Source organism: Oncorhynchus mykiss, chromosome 7 (genome assembly GCF_013265735.2).
Source record: "Oncorhynchus mykiss isolate Arlee chromosome 7, USDA_OmykA_1.1, whole genome shotgun sequence".
NCBI classification, from domain to species: domain Eukaryota; kingdom Metazoa; phylum Chordata; class Actinopteri; order Salmoniformes; family Salmonidae; genus Oncorhynchus; species Oncorhynchus mykiss.
In genome coordinates, this window is record NC_048571.1 from 44,427,296 (window position 1) to 44,449,525 (window position 22,230).

At 51.1% G+C, this 22,230-nt stretch overlaps 1 protein-coding gene across 3 annotated transcripts in view; it reads left to right on the forward strand.

Annotated features, from left to right (window-relative positions):
- LOC110527111 (SLIT-ROBO Rho GTPase-activating protein 2) overlaps positions 1–21,939 on the forward strand; it is a 127,596-nt gene extending 105,657 nt beyond the window's left edge. For 2 of the 3 annotated variants that reach the window (XM_036983320.1, XM_036983322.1), the window contains exons 12-23: positions 1,625–1,655; positions 2,151–2,211; positions 2,920–2,997; positions 3,164–3,298; positions 3,429–3,534; positions 6,624–6,848; positions 7,624–7,700; positions 16,370–16,568; positions 16,815–16,943; positions 17,166–17,391; positions 17,670–17,780; positions 17,897–21,939. In XM_036983320.1, coding sequence (XP_036839215.1) covers positions 1,625–1,655; positions 2,151–2,211; positions 2,920–2,997; positions 3,164–3,298; positions 3,429–3,534; positions 6,624–6,848; positions 7,624–7,700; positions 16,370–16,568; positions 16,815–16,943; positions 17,166–17,391; positions 17,670–17,780; positions 17,897–18,397 — 1,879 coding nt within the window. In that variant the 3' untranslated portion in view covers positions 18,398–21,939. The remainder of the gene's footprint in view (positions 1–1,624; positions 1,656–2,150; positions 2,212–2,919; positions 2,998–3,163; positions 3,299–3,428; positions 3,535–6,623; positions 6,849–7,623; positions 7,701–16,369; positions 16,569–16,814; positions 16,944–17,165; positions 17,392–17,669; positions 17,781–17,896) is intronic. The other variant, XM_036983321.1, reaches the window with a different exon arrangement.
- The last annotated feature ends 291 nt before the right edge of the window (positions 21,940–22,230 follow it).

The window sequence follows — 22,230 nt, forward strand, 5'->3', positions numbered from 1 at the left end:
ACACATAACAATACACATAACAATGCACATAACAATACACATAACAATACATATAACAATACGCATAACAATGCACATAACAATACACATAACAATACACATAACAATACACATGACAATACACATAACAATACTATAACAATACACATAACAATACATATAACAATACACATAACAATACACATAACAATACACATAACAATACATATAACAATACACATAACAATGCACATAACACTACACATAACATGAACATAACATGCAGTAATAGTGTTTAACATGATTTTTGAGTGACTATCACATCTCTATCCCCAACACATACAATTATCTGTAAGGTCCCTCAGTTGAGCAGTGAATTTCAATCACAGATTCAATCACAAAAAACAGGGAGGTTTGCCAATGACTTGCAAAGAAGGGCACCTATTGGTAGATGGATACAAATAAAAAAGCAGACATTAAATATCCCTTTGAGCATGGGGAAGTTATTACTTACACTTTGGATGGTGTATCAATACATCCAGTCACTACAAAGTTACAGGCGTCCTTCCTAACTCAGTTGCCGGAGAGGAAGGAACCTGCTCAGGGATTTCACCATGAGGCCCATGGGGACTTTAATAGCTGTGATAGGAGAAAACTGAGGATGGATCAACAACACTGTAGTTACTCCACAATACTAACCTAATTGACAGAGTGAAAAGAAGGAAGCCTGTACAACCTTTGAATATTCCAAAACAGGCATCCTGTTTGCAACAAGACACCCAAGTAATACGGAAAAATATGTGGCAAAGCAATTCAACTTTTTATCCTGAAGTGTTATGTTTGGGGCAAATCGATTGCAACACATTACTGAGTACCTCTCTCCATATTTTCAAGCTTAGTGGTGGCTGCATCATGTTATGGGTATGCTTGTAATTTTTAAGGACTGCAGAGTTTTTCAGGATAAAAACAAAACGTAATGGAGCTAAGCACAGGCAAAAAACCTGGGTCAGTCTGCTTTTCACCAGACACTGGAAGATGAATTCACCTTTCAGCAGGACAATAACCTAAAACACAAGGCCAAATCTACACTGGAGTTGCTTATCGAGAAGTCGGTGAATGGCCGAGTTCACAGTTTTGATTGAAATATGCTTGAAAATATATGGCAAATGTTCCACTCTCCAGGTGTGGAAAACTCTTAGAGACTTACCTAGAAAGACACAGAAAATCACATTGTAGGATTTGTAATGAATTTATTTGCAAATTATGGTGGAAAATAAGTATTTGGTCACCTACAAACAAGCAAGATTTCTGGTTCTCACAGACCTGTAACTTCTTTAAGAGGCTCCTCTGTCGTTACCTGTATTAATGGCACCTGGTGAGAGGTTAGCATTTTTGGTCGGGGGTGGTATGATCTTTGTTCCACTTGAACTTTCTCAGTATAGAGCCAAATGTACACATTTTAGCTACGCTGTCCAAGTAAATAGATCATTTCCAGAGTTGTGTATAAATAGTATCTCTGGAGACGTACTGACAGAACAGTGTTCTCTCTCTCTCTCCCTCGCTCTCATCTTCTCACTTTTTCTCACCTTTTCTCTCTTTTTCTCTCTCTCTCTCTCTCTCTCTCTCTCTCTCTCTTTCTCTCCAGTGACAGGAGGAACTCTGCACTACGGAAGCAGGTAATTTTCTCTCTCCATTCAGAGTTGCTCTCTCTGTGTATGGGGTTTTTACCTTTGTCCTGGACTCACTGTCCACTGCTCTGCATATGATGCACCCTCCCCATGCCATTCTCTTGCTAGGTCTACAGACCACACCATCTGAACCAGTTCTGCAGGTAAACTGTACCCTATTAGAATGGTCAGTGCTATCCTGGATCCTTGGGACATCCCTACCCTAACCCCTAACCCCATACCCTAACCTTAACGATATCCCTTACCTGACCTTACCTTAGCCATTGTACATTGCCACTTTAATGGGGTAGGGACTTCCCAAGGACCATATCAGAAGAGATAGATTCCAGTTTTATTATAACATCCAGTGAGTCTAGCTAGCTCCCCTAGTGGGAGCCTTTTGCCATGATCCTCCACTGTCACCCACCCCCTCCCCTGGTTACCTCCGCGGCGTATTCTCTCCTCCTCTAATCCCCCTCTCCTCCTCCTCCTCCTCTCCCTCAGGAGGCTGGCCAGGTCATCCCTCTGATGGTGGAGAGCTGTATCCGCTTCATCAGTCGCCATGGTGAGGACGCCCTGCTACGTGCTCTCATTGGCTGGGTCTCTGTTGAATAGGTCAACGACTGGCTGTGTCTCTGTTGGCTGTGCCAATGACTGGCTTTGGCTCTGCCTGTGTGGACAGGTGTTTTGTGGTTGGCTTTAATAATAATAATAATAGAATAACTTTAAGTATCATGCCATTGCAATATAAATAATTAAAATACAACAGAATAATGAACAGCCTGTGTCGGCTGTCTGCAGTCTAGACGATCAGTAACATCTCTCTCTCTCTCGCTCGCTCGCTCACTCACTCTCAGTTCAATTCAAAGGGCTTTATAGGCATGGGAAACATACATTGCCAAAGCAGGAGAAATAGATTATAAACAAAAGTGAAATAAAAAATATAAAACAATTAACAGTAAACATTACACTCACAAAAGTTCCAAAGGAATAGAGACATTTCCAATGTCATATTATGTATATATACAGTGTTGTAACGATGGGCATATAGTACAAAAGGGAAAATAAATAAACATAAATATGGGTTGTATTTACAATGGTGTTTGTTCTTCACTGGTTGCCCATTTCTTGCTGCTGTGATGGCACAGGGGACTCTTCTTCAGGTTCGTCTCTCTGTAGGTGATGTCTTTGTTATGGAACGTTTGGGAATCGCTTCCTTTCAGGTGGTTGTAGAATTTAAAGTCTCTCTCTCTCTCTCGCTCTCTCCCTGCAGGTCTGCACCATGAGGGCATCTTCAGAGTGTCTGGCTCTCAGGTGGAGGTCAACGACATCAAGAACTCCTTTGAGAGAGGCAAGACTACACTACCCAGAAATCCCAGCTCCAGCGATAGCATAAACAGAAGGACCGGCTCATCTTACAATACTTCTTCTTTAACCCCCCCCCCCCCCCAAATGTCTTTCCTTTCTCCTCTTTCTTTTTCTCTCTCCTCCCTCCTCCCTTCCCCCTCTGTCTGTAGGTGAGGACCCGTTGGCGGGGGATCAGAATGATCACGACATGGACTCCATCGCTGGCGTTCTGAAGCTCTACTTCAGAGGCCTGGACCACGCCCTCTTCCCCAAGGAAGTCTTCCATGACCTCATATCCTGTGTCTGTGAGTCTCCCCCAGCGCCACGCCTTTTCCATGATCTTACCCTACAAAAAAGACCACTGTCCAGTGGTGAGTGTGTGCGTGTGTCGTCTGTATGTGTTTACCCTTTGTGTGTGTGTGTGTTCTGTTTCAGCTATGGAGAACCTGCAGGAGAGGGCTGTCCACATCAGGAAGGTTCTGCTGTCTCTGCCCAGCAACACTCTCATCATCATGAGATACCTGTTTGCCTTCCTCAACTAGTGAGTAACGCTGCACTAACGCTATTACAACACAAATGGAACGTTACCACAGGTCCGTGAGTGACACTACAGGTGACCCCACTGCACTACCAAAGCTGTGCTCGGGCTAATCTGGAATGTTCTATTCAGAGTCTCCCATCCCTCTATCCTTCCCTTTCATCCCTCCCTCCCCTCTCTGCGGTCTGCGTCTAGCCATGTGGTTTCCCCAGCCAGCGGAATCTGTTCCAGTTTCACTATCATTGCCAGAATGAGGTGTGTGTGTGTGTGTGTGTGTGTGTGTGTGTGTGTGTGTGTTTCCCATGCTGGTATAAATGGCTGCTCTGCGTCTGTCCGCCCTAACTGCTCTCCACTGTGTCATGCAGGACACCAGATGTGCCAGAGTCACCCTTTACTACTGCCACCACACACACACACACACACACACACACACACACACACACACACACACACACACACACACACACACACACACACACACACACACACACACACACACACACACACACACACACACACACACACACAAGGGGCCTCTCAGCTTTGATGACTAAACCCTCCACTCTGGGGGTGGAGGTAGAGAGAGAGAAGGAGGGAGGAGAAAAAGAGAGGGAGAGGAGTGTAACTTGAGCACCCAGACAGGCCTCTTATGATAAAACCTGTTTGGAGCTGGCCCATTTTGTCCAAGTGATTCAACATGACCCCCAACACTCCTGGCCCTTTCTTCCCCCCCCTTCCCCCCTCCCCCATGGCTTATCATCTGCTCTCTGTCACCATACCATGTGGGGGGGGGCTGAGAGTGTGGTCAGACTGTCTAGCCTTGTCCCCGAGAGTGCACTCATCCACACAAGATTGAATGGACTTGCAGACCTTTTGGGTAGGAAACTCCCTTTAAAGCACCAATCCAATGCATGGTTGTTATGGGCTCTGGAATAGAAAAACAGCAAGAGACCAGGCAGTTTAAAGAGGTAATGAACTGCCTGGGAGCTTTATAGCACATTCTGTAGCCTGGGAGCTTTATAGCACATTCTGTAGCCTGAGAGCTTTATAGCACATTCTGTAGCCTGAGAGCTTTATAACACATTCTGTAGCCTGAGAGCTTTATAGCACATTCTGTAGCCTGAGAGCTTTATAACACATTCTGTAGCCTGAGAGCTTTATAGCACATTCTGTAGCCTGAGAGCTTTATAGCACATTCTGTAGCTTGAGAGCTTTATAACACATTCTGTAGCCTGAGGGCTTTATAACACATTATGTAGCCTGAGGGCTTTATAACACATTCTGCAGCCTGAGGGCTTTATAACACATTATGTAGCCTGAGGGAATGGAACCCTGCTTTCCACTAATCCTGGTTAAAACATTACAGTCCTGCACCCACACACACACACACACACACACACACTCTTTCTGGTTTAAACATTGCAGTCCTATACACACAGAGACACGGACACAGATGATGGGTAATGATTTCAACAGGAATGCGATAAAGGCGGTACGTGTGTGTGTGTGCTCATGTCTGTGCGTTCGTGTGTGTGTTTGTGCTTAACCCTGTCCTCTCTCCCCAGCCTGTCCCGGTACAGTGACCTCCTGTCCTCTCCCCCCAGCCTGTCCCGGTACAGTGACCTCCTGTCCTCTCTCCCCAGCCTGTCCCAGTACAGTGAGGACAACATGATGGATCCCTATAATCTGCTGTCCTCTCTCCCCAGCCTGTCCCGGTACAGTGTGGACAACATGATGGATCCCTATAACCTGCTGTCCTCTCTCCCCAGCCTGTCCCGGTACAGTGAGGACAACATGATGGATCCCTATAATCTGCTGTCCTCTCTCCCCAGCCTGTCCCGGTACAGTGAGGACAACATGATGGATCACTATAACTTGCTGTCCTCTCTCCCCAGCCTGTCCCGGTACAGTGAGGACAACATGATGGATCCCTATAACCTGCTGTCCTCTCTCCCCAGCCTGTCCCAGTACAGTGAGGACAACATGATGGATCCCTATAATCTGCTGTCCTCTCTCCCCAGCCTGTCCCAGTACAGTGAGGACAACATGATGGATCCCTATAACCTGCTGTCCTCTCTCCCCAGCCTGTCCCGGTACAGTGAGGACAACATGATGGATCCCTATAATCTGCTGTCCTCTCTCCCCAGCCTGTCCCGGTACAGTGAGGACACCATGATAGATCACTATAACCTGCTGTCCTCTCTCCCCAGCCTGTCCCGGTACAGTGAGGACAACATGATGGATCCCTATAACCTTCTGTCCTCTCTCCCCAGCCTGTCCCGGTACAGTGAGGACAACATGACGGATCCCTATAACCTGCTGTCCTCTCTCCCCAGCCTGTCCCGGTACAGTGAGGACAACATGATGGATCCCTATAACCTGCTGTCCTCTCTCCCCAGCCTGTCCCGGTACAGTGAGGACAACATGATGGATCCCTATAATCTGCTGTCCTCTCTCCCCAGCCTGTCCCGGTACAGTGAGGACAACATGATGGATCACTATAACTTGCTGTCCTCTCTCCCCAGCCTGTCCCGGTACAGTGAGGACAACATGATGGATCCCTATAACCTGCTGTCCTCTCTCCCCAGCCTGTCCCAGTACAGTGAGGACAACATGATGGATCCCTATAATCTGCTGTCCTCTCTCCCCAGCCTGTCCCAGTACAGTGAGGACAAAATGATGGATCCCTATAACCTGCTGTCCTCTCTCCCCAGCCTGTCCCGGTACAGTGAGGACAACATGATGGATCCCTATAAACTGCTGTCCTCTCTCCCCAGCCTGTCCTGGTACAGTGAGGACAACATGATGGATCACTATAACCTGCTGTCCTCTCTCCCCAGCCTGTCCCGGTACAGTGAGGACAACATGATGGATCCCTATAACCTTCTGTCCTCTCTCCCCAGCCTGTCCCGGTACAGTGAGGACAACATGACGGATCCCTATAACCTGCTGTCCTCTCTCCCCAGCCTGTCCCGGTACAGTGAGGACAACATGATGGATCCCTATAACCTGCTGTCCTCTCTCCCCAGCCTGTCCCGGTACAGTGAGGACAACATGATGGATCCCTATAACCTGCTGTCCTCTCTCCCCAGCCTGTCCCGGTACAGTGAGGACAACATGATGGATCCCTATAACCTGGCCATCTGCTTCGGGCCCACACTGATGTCAGTCCCAGAGAGCTGTGACCAGGTGTCCTGCCAGGCCCACGTTAACGAGCTCATCAAGACCATCATCATCCACCACGACGGGGTCTTCCCCGGACCACGGGACCTGCAGGGGCCCGTCTACATCAGCCCAGGGGCCACTGATGAGTACTGGTGAGTGGGGGCGCAGGAGTAGGGGACAGTGTGTGTGTGTGTGAGGCAGAGAGGTGCAGGGGCCCCTATACGAGTAGTGAGGTAGACACAAGGGACCTGTTTACTACTGAGGTGAGCTGTGTGTGTGTGTGTGTGTGTGTGTGTGTGTGTGTGTGTGTGTGTGTGTGTGTGTGTGTGTGTGTGTGGGGGAGGGAGGGAGGGAGGGGTAGACGGGACTAGGGGATGGTGAAGGGTTTTTGGGGTGGGGGGGTGTAGTGATTTAAGAGCCAGAAGGATCCGCTTACCCAGAGAGTGCTGATCTTAGGCCCAAAAGACACACACACACACACACCTCTGGAATCCTGGCCTAGGTTGGACCAGTCCATTAGTGTAACAGTAGAAGTGGCAGGTATGGAGGCATGCCGGCCATCCCAGAGACACTACAGTAACATTGAAGATCTCTCCGGTGAGGAAGATCTCTCCGGTGAGGAAGATCTCTCCATCTCTGGCCAGACCTGAAGTGTCTGTTTGTAACTAGATGAATGGAAGTATCTGATGTTGTCATATTGAAGTCATTTAATCTCTCATCCTCTCATTCATTAACACATGAGCTCTTTTAGCTGAAATGCGTGTGTTTATCAGCTGTAGGGGGTCACATGGTTTATACACTGACACACACACCCTCAGGGAAAACACATGTACATATCTATCTGCTCAGTTGTGCTGCATGACCAGCTGTTTCACCAGTTGCTAATTTTCCCACCCCTATTCAAAATCAAATCTCTCTCTCTCTCAGTGATCCCCACTGTGAGCCCCCCCTGGTGGACATACCTGCTCCGGACACCATCTCTGTCATCCACAACAGCGATGATGGTGAGTACACAGCATTATGTACACACACACACACACACGAACACACTGTTGAAAACATTTTTCCATAATTCGTCTTTGAGCCGAAGCTTGCCCACTGATGTGGCAAACATGATGCCCACGGATGCCATGCTGTCCTCCCTCACTCACTCGCTCTGCCCCTAACTCTGAAGCTGCTTCTATCAGCAGCATTCTGCTTCTGACATCCCCTGGCCCCTGGCCACGTCACACAGCCACACTCTGACCTCTTATATCTATCTCCCTTATGAGCACTTTATAACAGCTGTGTGATCACTCTATGACTGTGTGCTCCCCAACCTCTTCGTCTATAACCAGCTGCCGTGGCACTAACCTGCTTGATACTAACACGCCTCCTGCTCTCTACCCCTGCCCCTCCTCCGCTGTTTCTCCCCTCACTCTACCCCTCTCTCTTCTGTTTCTCCCCTCTCTCTCCCCTGTTTCTCCCCTCTCTCTTCTGTCTCTCCCCTCTCTCCCCCTGCCCCTCATCCCCTGTTTCTCCCCTCTCTCTTCCCTGTTTCTCCCCTCTCTCTCCCCTGTTTATCCTTTCTCTCTCCCCTGTTTCTCCCCTCTATCCCCTGTTTCTCCCCTGTTTCTCCTTTCTCTCTTCCCTGTTTCTCCGCTCTCTCCCCTGTTTCTCCTCTCTCCCCTGTTTCTCCCCTCTCCCCCGTTTCTCCCCTCTCTCCCCTGTTTCTCCTTTCTCTCTCCCCTGTTTCTCCCCTCTCTCCCCTGTTTCTCCTTTCTCTCTCCCCTCTCTCCCCTGTTTCTCCCCTCTCTCCCCTGTTTCTCCCCTCTCTTTCCCCTGTTTCTCCCCTCTCTCTTTCCTGTTTCTCCCCTCTCTCTCCCCTGATTCTTCCCTCTCTCTCCCCTGATTCTCCCCTCTTTTCCCTGTTTCTCCCCTCTCTCTCCCCTGTTTCTCCCATCTCTCCCCTGTTTCTCCCCTCTTTCTTCCCTCTCTCTCCCGTTTCTCTTCTCCCTCTCCCCTGTTTCTCCCCTCTCTCTTTCCTGTTTCTCCCCTCTCTCTCCCCCGTTTCTACTCTCTTTCTTCCCTGTTTCTCCTCTCTCTTCCCTGTTTCTCCCTTCTCTCTCCTCTGTTTCTCCCCTCTCTCTTCTGTTTCTCCCCTCTCTCTCCCCTGTTTCTCCCCTCTCTCTTCCCTGTTTCTCCCCTCTCTCTCCCCTGTTTCTCCCTTCTCTCTCCTCTGTTTCTCCCCTCTCTCTTCTGTTTCTCCCCTCTCTCTCCCCTGTTTCTCCCCTCTCTCTTCCCTGTTTCTCCCCTCTCTCTCCCCTGTTTCTCCCCTCTCTCTCCCCTGTTTCTCCCCTCTCTCTCCCCTGTTTCTCCCCTCTCTTTTCTCTCTCCCCTATTTCTCCCCTCTCTCCCCTGTTTCTCCCCTCTCTCTTCTGTCTCTCCCCTCTCTCTCCCCCTGCCCCTCATCCCCGGTTTCTCCCCTCTCTCTTCCCTGTTTCTCCCCTCTCTCTCCTCTTTCTCCTTTCTCTCTCCCCTGTTTCTCCCCTCTATCCCCTGTTTCTCCCCTGTTTCTCCTTTCTCTCTTCCCTGTTTCTCCCCTCTCTCCCCTGTTTCTCCTCTCTCCCCTGTTACTCCCCTCTCCCGTTTCTCCCCTCTCTCCCCTGTTTCTCCTTTCTCTCTCCCCTCTCTCCCCTGTTTCTCCTTTCTCTCTCCCCTCTCTCCCCTGTTTCTCCCCTCTCTCCCCTGTTTCTCCCCTTTCTTTCCCCTGTTTCTCCCCTCTCTTTCCTGTTTCTCCCTTCTCTCTCCCCTGATTCTTCCCTCTCTCTCCTCTGATTCTCCCCTCTTTTCCCTGTTCCTCCCCTCTCTCTCTCCCGTTTCTCCTCTCCCTCTCCCCTGTTTCCCCCCTCTCTCCCCCGTTTCTACTCTCTTTCTTCCCTGTTTCTCCTCTCTTTCTTCCCTCTTTCTCCTCTCTCTTCCCTGTTTCTCCCTTCTCTCTCCTCTGTTTCTCCCCTCTCTCTTCTGTTTCTCCCCTCTCTCTTCCCTGTTTCTCCCTTCTCTCTCCTCTGTTTCTCCCCTCTCTCTTCTGTTTCTCCCCTCTCTCTCCCCTGTTTCTCCCCTCTCTCTTCCCTGTTTCTCCCCTCTCTCTCCCCTGTTTCTCCCCTCCCTCTCGCCTGTTTCTCCCCTCTCTCTCCCCCGTCTCTCCCCTCTCTTTTCTCTCTCCCCAATTTCTCCCCTCTCTCTCCCCCTGCCCCTCATCCCCTGTTTCTCCCCTCTTTCTCCCCTCTCTCTCCCGTTTCTCCTCTCCCTCTCCCCTGTTTCTCCCCTCTCTCTTTCCTGTTTCTCCCCTCTCTCTCCCCCATTTCTACTCTCTTTCTTCCCTGTTTCTCCTCTCTCTCCCCCGTTTCTCCCCCTTCTCTCCCCCGTTTCTCCCATCTACCCTCTCTCTTCCCTGTTTCTCCTCTCTCTTCCCTGTTTCTCCCTTCTCTCTCCTCTGTTTCTCCCCTCTCTCTTCTGTTTCTCCCCTCTCTCTCCCCTGTTTCTCCCCTCTCTCTTCCCTGTTTCTCCCCTCTCTCTTCCCTGTTTCTCCCCTCTCTCTCCCCTGTTTCTCCCTTCTCTCTCCCCTGTTTCTCCCCTCTCTCTTCTGTTTCTCCCCTCTCTCTCCCCGGTTTCTCCCCTCTCTCTCCCCTGTTTCTCCCTTCTCTCTCCTCTGTTTCTCCCCTCTCTCTTCTGTTTCTCCCCTCTCTCTCCCCTGTTTCTCCCCTTTCTCTCCCCTGTTTCTCCCCTCTCTTTTCTCTCTCCCCTATTTCTCCCCTCTCTCTCCCCTGTTTCTCCCCTCTCTCTTCTGTCTCTCCCCTCTCTCTCCCCCTGCCCCTCATCCCCTGTTTCTCCCCTCTCTCTTCCCTGTTTCTCCCCTCTCTCTCCCCTGTTTCTCCTTTCTCTCTCCCCTGTTTCTCCCCTCTATCCCCTGTTTCTCCCCGGTTTCTCCCCTCTCTCCCCTCTCTCCCCTGTTTCTCCCCTCTCTTTCCCCTGTTTCTCCCCTCTCTCTTTCCTGTTTCTCCCCTCTCTCTCCCCTGATTCTTCCCTCTCTCTCCGCTGATTCTCCCCTCTCTCTTCCCTGTTTCTCCCCTCTCTCTCCCCTGTTTCTCCCCTCTCTCTTCCCTGTTTCTCCCCTCTCTCTCCCCTGTTTCTCCCTTCTCTCTCCTCTGTTTCTCCCCTCTCTCTTCTGTTTCTCCCCTCTCTCTCCCCGGTTTCTCCCCTCTCTCTCCCCTGTTTCTCCCTTCTCTCTCCTCTGTTTCTCCCCTCTCTCTTCTGTTTCTCCCCTCTCTCTCCCCTGTTTCTCCCCTCTCTCTCCCCTGTTTCTCCCCTCTCTTTTCTCTCTCCCCTATTTCTCCCCTCTCTCTCCCCTGTTTCTCTCCTCTCTCTTCTGTCTCTCCCCTCTCTCTCCCCCTGCCCCTCATCCCCTGTTTCTCCCCTCTCTCTTCCCTGCTTCTCCCCTCTCTCTCCCCTGTTTCTCCTTTCTCTCTCCCCTGTTTCTCCCCTCTATCCCCTGTTTCTTCTCTCTCCCCTGTTTCTCCCCTGTCTCCCGTTTCTCCCCTCTCTCCCCTGTTTCTCCTTTCTCTCTCCCCTCTCTCCCCTGTTTCTCCCCTCTCTCCCCTGTTTCTCATTTCTCTCTACCCTCTCTCCCCTGTTTCTCCCCTCTCTTTCCCCTGTTTCTCCCCTCTCTCTTTCCTGTTTCTCCCCTCTCTCTCCCCTGATTCTTCCCTCTCTCTCCGCTGATTCTCCCCTCTTTTCCCTGTTTCTCCCCTCTCTCTCCCCTGTTTCTCCCCTCTTTCTCCCCTCTCTCTCCCGTTTCTCCTCTCCCTCTCCCCTCTCTCTCCCCCGTTTCTACTCTCTTTCTTCCCTGTTTCTCCTCTCTCTTCCCTGTTTCTCCCTTCTCTCTCCTCTGTTTCTCCCCTCTCTCTTCTGTTTCTCCCCTCTCTCCCCTCTCTCTTCCCTGTTTCTCCCCTCTCTCTCCCCTGTTTCTCCCCTCTCTCCCCCCGTTTCTCCCCTCTCTCTCTTCTATTTCTCCCCTCTCTCTCTTCTATTTCTCCCCCGTTTCTCCCCCCTCTCTCCCCCATTTCTCCCATCTTCCCTCTCTCTTCCCTGTTTCTCCCCTCTCTTCCCTGTTTCTCCCCTCTCTCTCTCACGTTTCTCCCCTCTCTTTTCTCTTTTCCCTGTTTCTCCCCTCTCTCTCCCCCATTTCTCCTCTCTCTCTCCCCCGTTTCTCCCATCTACCCTCTCTCTTCCCTGTTTCTCCCCTCCCCTGTTTCTCCCCTCTCTCTCCCCTTTTTTTCCCTTCTCTCTTCCCCTTTTCCCCTCTCTCTTCCCTGTTTCTCCCCTCTCTCTTCTGTTTCTCCCCTCCCCGTTTCTCCCCTCTCTTTTCCCCCCTTTCTCCTCTCTCTTCCCTGTTTCTCCCCTCTCTCTCCCCTGGTTCTCCTTTCTCTCTCCCCTGTTTCTCCCCTCTCTCATCTGTTTCTTCCCTCTCTCTCATCTGTTTCTCCCCTCTCTCTCCCCTGTTTGTCCCCTCTCTCTTCTGTTTCTCCCTTCTCTCTCCCCTGTTTCTCCTCTCTCTCTTCCCCGTTTCTCCCCTCTCTCTCCACCGTTTCTCTCCTCTCGCTCCCCTCTCGCTCCCCTTGTTTCTCCCCTCTCTCTCGCCCGTTTCTCCCCACTCTCTCCCCCCTTTCTCCCATCTCTCCCCCGTTTCTCCCCTCTCTCTCCCCCGTTTCTCCCCTCTCTTTTCTCTCTCCCCTGTTTCTCCCCTCTCGCTCCCCTCTCGCTCCCCTATTTCTCCCCACTCTCTCCCCTCTTTCTCCCCTCTCTCTCCCCTGTTTCTTCACTCTCTCCCCACTCTCTCCCCTCTTTCCTCCCTCTCTCTCCCCTCTCTCTTCTATTTCTCCCCTCACTCTTCTGTTTCTCCCCTCTCTCTTCTGTTTCTCCCCTCTCTTCCCTGTTTCTCCCCTCTCTCTTCTGTTTCTCCCTTCTCTCTCCCCTGTTTCTCCTCTCTCTCTTCCCCGTTTCTCCCCTCTCTCTCCCCCGCTTCTCTCCTCTCTCTCCCCCGTTTCTCTCCTCTCTCTCCCCCGTTTCTCTCCTCTCTCTCCCCCGTTTCTCTCCTCTCTCTCCCCCATTTCTCTCCTCTCTCTCCCCCATTTCTCCCCTCTCTCACCCCCATTTCTCCCCTCTCTCTCCTCTGTTTCTCCCCTCTCTCTTCTGTTTCTCCCCTCTCTTCCCTGTTTCTCCCCCTCACTTCTGTTTCTCCCCTCTCTTCCCTGTTTCTCCTCTCTCTCTCTCTCTTCTGTTTCTCCCCTCTCTCTCTTCTGTTTCTCCCCTCTCTCTTCCCTCTCTTTTCTGTTTCTCCCCTCTCTCTTCTGTTTCTCCCCTCTCTCTTCTGTTTTTCCCCTCTCTCTTCTGTTTCTCCCCTCTCTTCCCTGTTTCTCCCCTCTCTTCCCTGTTTCTCCCCTCTCTTCCCTGTTTCTCTCCTCTTTTCTGTTTCTCTCCTCTCTTCCCCGTTTCTCCCCTCTCTTCCCTGTTCCTCCCCTCTCTTCCCTGTTCCTCCCCTCTCTTCCCTGTTTCTCCCCTCCCCCTCCCGTTTCTCCCCTCTCCCTCCCGTTTCTCCCCTCTCCCTCCCGTTTCTCCCCTCTCTCTCCTGTTTCTTCCCTCCCCTGTTTCTCCCCTCTCTCTCCCCTGTTTTTCCCTTCTCTCTTCCCCTTTTCCCCCTCTCTCTCCTGTTTCTTCCCTCCCCTGTTTCTCCCCTCTCTCTCCCCTGTTTTTCCCTTCTCTCTTCCCCTTTTCCCCCTCTCTCTTCCCTGTTTCTCCCCTCTCTCTTCTGTTTCTCTCCTCCCCGTTTCTCCCCTCTCTTTCCCCCCGTTTCTCCTCTCTCTTCCCTGTTTCTCCCCTCTCTCTCCCCGGTTTCTCCTTTCTCTCTCCCCTGTTTCTCCCCTCTCTCATCTGTTTCTCCCCTCTCTCTCCCCTGTTTGTCCCCTCTCTCTTCTGTTTCTCCCTTCTCTCTCCCCTGTTTCTCCTCTCTCTCTTCCCCGTTTCTCCCCTCTCTCTCCACCGTTTCTCTCCTCTATCTCCCCCGTTTCTCTCCTCTCGCTCCCCTCTCGCTCCCCTTGTTTCTCCCCTCTCTCTCGCCCGTTTCTCCCCACTCTCTCCCCCCTTTCTCCCATCTCTCTCCCCCGTTTCTCCCCTCTCTCTCCCCCGTTTCTCCCCTCTCGCTCCCCTGTTTCTCCCCTCTCGCTCCCCTATTTCTCCCCACTCTCTCCCCTCTTTCTCCCCTCTCTCTCCCCTGTTTCTTCCCTCTCTCCCCACTCTCTCCCCTCTTTCCTCCCTCTCTCTCCCCTCTCGCTTCTATTTCTCCCCTCACTCTTCTGTTTCTCCCCTCTCTCTTCTGTTTCTCCCCTCTCTCTTCTGTTTCTCCCCTCTCTTCCCTGTTTCTCCCCTCTCTCTTCTGTTTCTCCCTTCTCTCTCCCCTGTTTCTCCTCTCTCTCTTCCCCGTTTCTCTCCTCTCTCTCCCCCGTTTCTCTCCTCTCTCTCCCCCGTTTCTCTCCTCTCTCTCCCCCATTTCTCTCCTCTCTCTCCCCCATTTCTCTCCTCTCTCTCCCCCATTTCTCCCCTCTCTCTCCCCCATTTCTCCCCTCTCTCTCCCCTGTTTCTCCCCTCTCTCTTCTGTTTCTCCCCTCTCTTCCCTGTTTCTCCCCCTCACTTCTGTTTCTCCCCTCTCTTCCCTGTTTCTCCTCTCTCTCTCTCTTCTGTTTCTCCCCTCTCTCTCTTCTGTTTCTCCCCTCTCTTCCCTCTCTTTTCTGTTTCTCCCCTCTCTCTTCTGTTTCTCCCCTCTCTCTTCTGTTTCTCCCCTCTCTTCCCCGTTTCTCCCCTCTCTTCCCTGTTCCTCCCCTCTCTTCCCTGTTCCTCCCCTCTCTTCCCTGTTTCTCCCCTCCCCCTCCCGTTTCTCCCCTCTCCCTCCCGTTTCTCCCCTCTCCCTCCCGTTTCTCCCCTCTCTCTCCTGTTTCTCCCCTCTCTCTCCTTTTTCTCCCCTCTCTCTTCTGTTTCTCCCCTCTCTCTCCTGTTTCTCCCCTCTCTCTCCTGTTTCACCCCTCTCTCCCGTTTCTCCCCTCTCTTCCCTGTTTCTCCCCTCTCTTCCCTGTTTCTCCCCTCTCTTCCCTGTTTCTCCCCTCTCTTCCCTGTTTCTCCCCTCTCTCTTCTGTTTCTCCCTTCTCTCTCCCTTGTTTCTCCTCTCTCTCTTCCCCGTTTCTCCCCTCTCTCTCCCCCGTTTCTCTCCTCTCTCTCCCCCGTTTCTCTCCTCTCTCTCCCCCGTTTCTCTCCTCTCTCTCCCCCGTTTCTCTCCTCTCTCTCCCCCATATCTCCTCTCTCTCCCCCATCTCTCCTCTCTCTCCCCCGTTTCTCCCCTCTCTCTCCCCCGTTTCTCCCCTGTTTCTCCCCTCTCTCTTCTGTTTCTCCCCTCTCCCCTGTTTCTCCCCTCTCTCTTCCCCATCTCTCCTCTCTCTCCCCCGTTTCTCCCCTCTCTCTCCCCCGTTTCTCCCCTGTTTCTCCCCTCTCTCTTCTGTTTCTCCCCTCTCTCTCCTTTTTCTCCCCTCTCTCTTCTGTTTCTCCCCTCTCTCTCCTGTTTCTCCCCTCTCTCTCCTGTTTCACCCCTCTCTCCCGTTTCTCCCCTCTCTTCCCTGTTTCTCCCCTCTCTTCCCTGTTTCTCCCCTCTCTTCCCTGTTTCTCCCCTCTCTCTTCTGTTTCTCCCTTCTCTCTCCCTTGTTTCTCCTCTCTCTCTTCCCCGTTTCTCCCCTCTCTCTCCCCCGTTTCTCTCCTCTCTCTCCCCCGTTTCTCTCCTCTCTCTCCCCCGTTTCTCTCCTCTCTCTCCCCCATCTCTCCTCTCTCTCCCCCATATCTCCTCTCTCTCCCCCATCTCTCCTCTCTCTCCCCCGTTTCTCCCCTCTCTCTCCCCCGTTTCTCCCCTGTTTCTCCCCTCTCTCTTCTGTTTCTCCCCTCTCCCCTGTTTCTCCCCTCTCTCTTCCCCATCTCTCCTCTCTCTCCCCCGTTTCTCCCCTCTCTCTCCCCCGTTTCTCCCCTGTTTCTCCCCTCTCTCTTCTGTTTCTCCCCTCTCTCCCCTGTTTCTCCCCTCTCTCTTCTGTTTCTCCCCTCTCTTCCCTGTTTCTCCCCTCTCTTCCCTGTTTCTCCTCTCTCTCTTCTGTTTCTCCCCTCTCTCTCTTCTGTTTCTCCCCTCTCTCTCTCCCCTGTTTCTCCCCTCTCTCTTCCCTCTCTCTTCTGTTTCTCCCCTCTCTCTTCTGTTTCTCCCCTCTCTTCCCTGTTTCTCCCCTCTTTTCTGTTTCTCCCCTCTCTTCCCTGTTTCTCCCCTCTCTTCCCTGTTCCTCCCCTCTCTTCCCTGTTTGTCCCCTCCCCCTCCCGTTTCTCCCCTCTCTCTCCTGTTTCTCCCCTCTCTCTCCTTTTTCTCCCCTCTCTCTTCTGTTTCTCCCCTCTCTCTCCTGTTTCTCCCCTCTCTCTCCTGTTTCTCCCCTTTCTCTCCTGTTTCTCCCCTCTCTTTTCCATTTCTCCCCTCACTCTTCCCTGTTTCTCCCCCTGTCCACCCCCCATTTTTCTCTCTTTATTTCTCCCTCCCCCTTCCTACCCTCTCTCTGACTCTCAGGCTCGTTGGTCGTTTCAGAATTGGACCCAATAGACGCCATTGCTCGCTTCGACTTCTCCGGACGGACCAACCAGGAGTTGTCATTTAAGAAGGGCGCGTCTCTCCTCCTTTTCCAGCGAGCCAGTGATGACTGGTGGGAGGGCCGACACAACGGAGTGGACGGACTGGTGCCTCACCAGTACATAGTGGTTCAGGACATGTAAGAAACCACAAGACCAGTGGACACCAGTTTACACTAGTACAGAAGGTTTCAGACCAGTACAGACCTGTTCAGCTCAGAATAAACCAGTACAAACCACTTTAGAGCAGTACAGACCTGTCCAGATCAGTTTATATCCATTTAGACCAGTACAAACCAGTATAGACCAGTACAGACCAACATAGAGAAGATGAGAGAAAGGAGTTCTAGTTGGCTTGGCTGTAGTCTGATGGGTGTATGTTCCAGGCCGGACGGGGGCAGAGGCAGTCCGAAGACTGAAGCGGAGTTGCAGGAGGAGAGAGTGTCCACTAGGGGCACTGCTGCCTCTCCTACTGGAGCTCATGTAGCAGACATCTACCTAGCCAACCTCAACAAGTAAGACACACCAGGCATCAATCACAGTACAGCATCTCGTCATTTACACCTTCACTGACCCAATCAGATCTCAGTCTGTTTTCACCTTCTCACTAACCATTCTGATCTCTCCATCGTTCTCTTTTTCTTTCTTTCTCTCTCTCCCTCTTTCTCTCTCTCCCTCGCTCGCCTTCACTTTTCTTTCTCCCCCCCCACCTCTCTATGTCTCTCTCTCTCTGTCAGGATGAGGAAGAGGCCTGAGTTGGGGAGTATCCGTAGGACCTTTTGGGGGTCTGAGGGGGTCCAGGGGGGTGATGTGTCCCTGTCTGGGGCGACAGGAGGGGGCGTAAGGACGGCCAGTCTGCCAGTGGGAGGGGCTCTGGTGAAGGAGGGCGGCGACAAGCGACCGGTCAGCGCCCACAGTGTCCTCAACTCCTCAATCACGCGCCACTCCTCTCTCAAGACCAAGGTAGTGTCAAAAACATAGCTTCCATTAGTGCCGTACTATCGCTCTTTTTCAGTTGTTGGGTTTTATTATCTGTCGGTGGAGGCTGCTGAGGGGAGGACGACTCATACTAATGGCTGGAACGGAGTCAATGGAGTCGTACCAAAGACATCAAACACGGTGTTTCCATGTTGTTTGATGCCCTTCCAGCCATTGTTATGAGCTGTCCTCCCCTCAGTAGCCTCCACTGTTCTCTGTTCATTCTTGTTATTGCTGATTGCAACGACTCATTTGTTGTGTAGGTGGAGAGCCCTCAGTTCTGCAAGGCGACTACCACGGGCCGCTCTAAGAGCTTCAGCAACCACCGGCCCCTGGATCCTGAGGTCATCGCTCAGATGGAGCCCACCTCACAGGTGCGCCCGTCTCTGACCTCTGACACCGCACCTCTCACCTTTGACCCCTCACCCCTCAGGCAAATGTGTGCGCGTGTGTATTCTGATTTGTATCTGTCCGACATCTCCTGTTTCAGGATATCGAGGCGGCTATGAGCTCTGCTCTGAGTGAGCTGAAAGAGCTGGAGAGGCAGAGCAGTGTCAAGCACACGCACACCCCCGACGTGGTGCTGGACACACTGGAGCAGCTGAAGGGTGTGTGTGGGGGTGGCGGGGCGTCCGAGCCCTCCAGTCCCCTCCACTCCCGTCTGCTGAGGGACAGCGAGGGCGCAGGGCCTCCACACTCACACCCCCTCCAACGCAGCGCCTCGTCCGCTAGCGACGTCCCCTCCTCCTTCCGCCCCTCCAAGCCCAGGAGCCCCCTGCCCTCTTCCGCATCCTCCTCTCTCGCCTCCTCAGCCCTCTCTGCCTCCACTCCCTCCTTCCGAGAGCCTCGCCCTCCAGCCACGCGGCCCAAGCCGGTGGTCTTCCCCAAGGGTGGAGGAGGCGGCAGTCCGGCTATGGGCTCCCCAACCACCACTGTCCCCCCAACCCCTCCTCCCCCACCCCAGCCCAACGACAAGTCCTGCCCCGCCTGAGGGCACTCACTCTCACACACACACACACACACACACACACACACACACACACACACACACACACACACCCCTTCGATCCACACACCCTGTCCCCATCTCCTCTCACCCCAGTAATAAGTGGGATAGCTCCCATCTTGGATCAGCTTAACCTCGCAAACTCTTAACCATTTATGGGGAAAACCCCCGAACCATATGTAGAGCATCCATGACTCAACTCTGCCCCCTCTTGGTAGCTTTAGTCATCACACCTACCTTCTGACTGACACGGAGTAATACAGAAAATCAAACAAGGCATCCAAATGGACAAGCAGCCTGACAAAAAGAGATATGGCGCCTGTACTGTATATACTGGTGTGAGGTGTGCCTGTGTGAGGTGTGTGTGTGTGAGGTGTGTGTGTGTGTGTGTGTGAGGTGTGTGTGGCATACCTTACACTTGAGTGAGAGCACTGTTTGATTTTAAATAGATGGTGACATTTAAGGACATTTATCCCCAACTAACCTTGAGAATACTGGAGTGGACGGGAGGAGTGGTTCACCTGGTTGGCTGTGTGTGTGGCAGTGTGACTCCTGGATTCCACACTCTCTGAGAACACACAGACCGACTGTGGAAACAGAGAACACTAACTAACTCTGTAGAAACTCCGTGACCTGTTCACTCCGCTGCTTCAAGACTGAGGCAAGACTGGATCTGCCAGCCTGGACAGAGAGAGAGAGAGAGAGAGTTGGACTGATAGATGGATGGAGGGACAGAGGACCAGAAGATGCAGCAACTCCGGTGAAAAGCCGGGCTATATCGCCGATAGAAAAGCTCTGGAGTAGAGTGCAGGGGGAATGCCTGCTTCTATGTGAGGAGGAGAGAGCTAGGTTACATCTCTGATCCTCCGAGGTGTCTGGGCAGCAAGCGGCGTGTTGTGGGGATTCATCATCACACAAAACGCTAACCCGTAGAGTTGCTTTACACTAGGGTCTTTTCTACTGTACTCTCTTAGACTCGACATCCGGGCTTTTCAATTAGCGGCCCTCAGTGGCCAAAGTAATGCTGGTTCTCTTTACTAAGTGGAGATTGATTGACCATCTGATGTCATCAATTTGCCAGAGAGTCCAATCACCTGTTTCCCGGGTGGGAAGGAGTCCCAAGAATTGAATGCAGTAGTGACGGGGCCCTCCAGGACCAGAATTGAATAGCCCTGTTCGACATTCGGTACAACCAACATAGTGCAACGCAACGCTTGTCTGGCTTTACAGCAGCACCTCCTGCTGGTGCATAAGGGCACGACGTGGACTTGCTCAATAACCCCCCTTTCTTTAGCAATAAGAGTCTGACAGAGACTCACCAACTCAGCAGCATGCCAGGCCTGCTGCTTCTCTCTCCCTTAGATTCCCGGCATTAATATACACTCTATTACAGAAGTAGAACACACACACACGCATGCATGACGTGTGTGTGTGTGTGTTCTGTGGCAGCTAAATGCCTTTTCAGGTTCTCCTCGCATGCTGGGGCCACAGCAGTCGCAGTGCCGACTGACTGACTGACTGCGTCTATCTACAATACAAGCAATGCACCTCTTCGACCAGCTACACGCAAATTATGACTCCAAAACAAAATCCACAAACATGTTTGTTTTTCCTTGTGTATATATGTTTAATAATCATGACGATAACTGGAAAAGTGCAGACGAGGAATCTCAGTGAGGTGGAAGAGTTTGTTTAGATACGAGCACAAACAAACCTCGTCAAGCACATTTGGAATAATTACATTATGCTTCTTTTCTCCCAGTTGTTAGTTAAATCCTCAGAATATGTCATACTGAACCGTGTCTTGTCAGTGACTCTGCACAGCTCCTAGAACTGAAACGTAAAGGGAGAACCCACTCAAAAAAATTATTTGGTGTTTGTTTCATTAGTCCACTGTTGATACAGTCCCAAACCTGACTGCTGGCAAGCGAAAAAAATGTCAGGATAATTTGCGTCATCAATGATGATGTGGCTGGAGACACTTTGCTTCTTGAAACTCCCAACATCTTGAAAACTTGACTGTTGACTTTCAAAACATTTTGGGACTGTATCAACAGTGGACTAATGAAACAAATACCAAATTATAGTTTTTTTAAGTGGATTTGCCCATTAACTGCGCATCATGAAGGGAACCAACTAATGGCAGCTTTCTGGGGACAGGGGGACCAACAGGAAGGGGACACCACAGACAGCAGAGCCACTGCTCACTAGGCTTAATGTTTGTGTGACTGACTAGTACTCAGTCCCAGTCATTTCAGCCATTCCTGGAAAAGTGTCACTCTCTCGTTCCTCTACCAAGAGCATTGGTGTGTATCATGGCGGACCAGCGTCCAATCATTTATTGGATTTATATAACCCAATGACATGAGTTAAAGCAACAGCCCCGAGGCCTGTTCTGTGGTGCTCGTCTTTAAGAGAACCTCTGCTGTGACTCCCTAACTGTCTGTTACTCTGACTGTCGCATCACGTGGTCAACGTCAAAACGGTCCTGTCCTGTCTGTCACGGTGACATCATTTGCATTTTCTGTAGTCCGAACTCTGATTTGTCAAGGGGGGCGGGGTGTGACAGAATGTTTTGATTGGTCAAGGTCAGTGGGAGGCGGGATGCTCTAGTGATTGACAGCTCTAACGCCCGGTCTGACATCAGACCGAGTCTGAGATCGTCAATGATAGGGCTCAAGAGAACCCTCAGGGGAGAAGGGCAGAACAACTAGTTCAGACAGTTTCTGTCTTTCCCCCTCTCCCTATCAACCTCTCTCTGTACCTTTCTCCTTCTCCTAGCATTCTCCCTCTGTTCCCACAGACACACACCTTTTCCTTACAAATATCCCTCTCTCTAGTTCCTCCCTTATTCCTTCCTCCCCACCCTGCAAACCCCAGGTATATAATTGTATTATTGCAATCCCAAATGCTCTGTAACAGGTGGTTGATTTCTTAAATGTAATGTTTTATCTCTGTGTGTATTTTCAGATGTGTTTTACATAGGGTTGCTCCCCTTACCTCATCTTTGGCCACTGGGGCGATTAGGCATCAACACACGTCATACGAACACACACTCATGGGTGATGCTTTGTGGTTGGAGTCTCTGTTCACCTGGCTTCGCTGTATAGGAGCCGGGAGCCTCAGTCTCCACACCGTATTATCAGTTGAGCTCAAATCATTCACCACACACTTGAAATTACAGTGTGCTCACGGACTGATTTGTGCGATGATGATTTTTTAAATTCTGATTAAACTATTGTTAAATATGCATTTCTTGCCCATTTGAAAACACGGGACCTAAAAAAATACAAAAAAATGACTGTAATGTCAAATATATTTATAGTTGTCTCTGTATTACCGGAGAATCCTATGTTAAGATGTACTTTGTACATACAATGTTGTACATTACAGAGGTACACTGTTTTTCTGGTACAATATTGTACAGTAATAGCAATAGTAGCTTAATCAAATAGGTCTTATATAATTCTATGTCTAGTTCTTGTAGTAGACTTTTTTTTTTTAAATAAACATCTCTTGCTATAAAAGGTCTCTGCGTTGGTGGGGAGATTACACACACACACACACACACACACACACACACACACACACAGGATGAGACTTTTTACATTCACCACTTGTGTCTTCAGAAGCTCTGCATCCACAGGGCTGTATTACAGAGAGAGGGAGTAAACACGGCGTCTGTGTCGACGAAGAGATGGTCGTCTCCTCCATCAGAGACGTCCTACCATAGATAGGCAACATATGTTCATTAGGGGTCAGGAGATCATTTAGTGTAGGAAACCTCAAGGAACACCCCTCACAGTTCTCTCTAATAG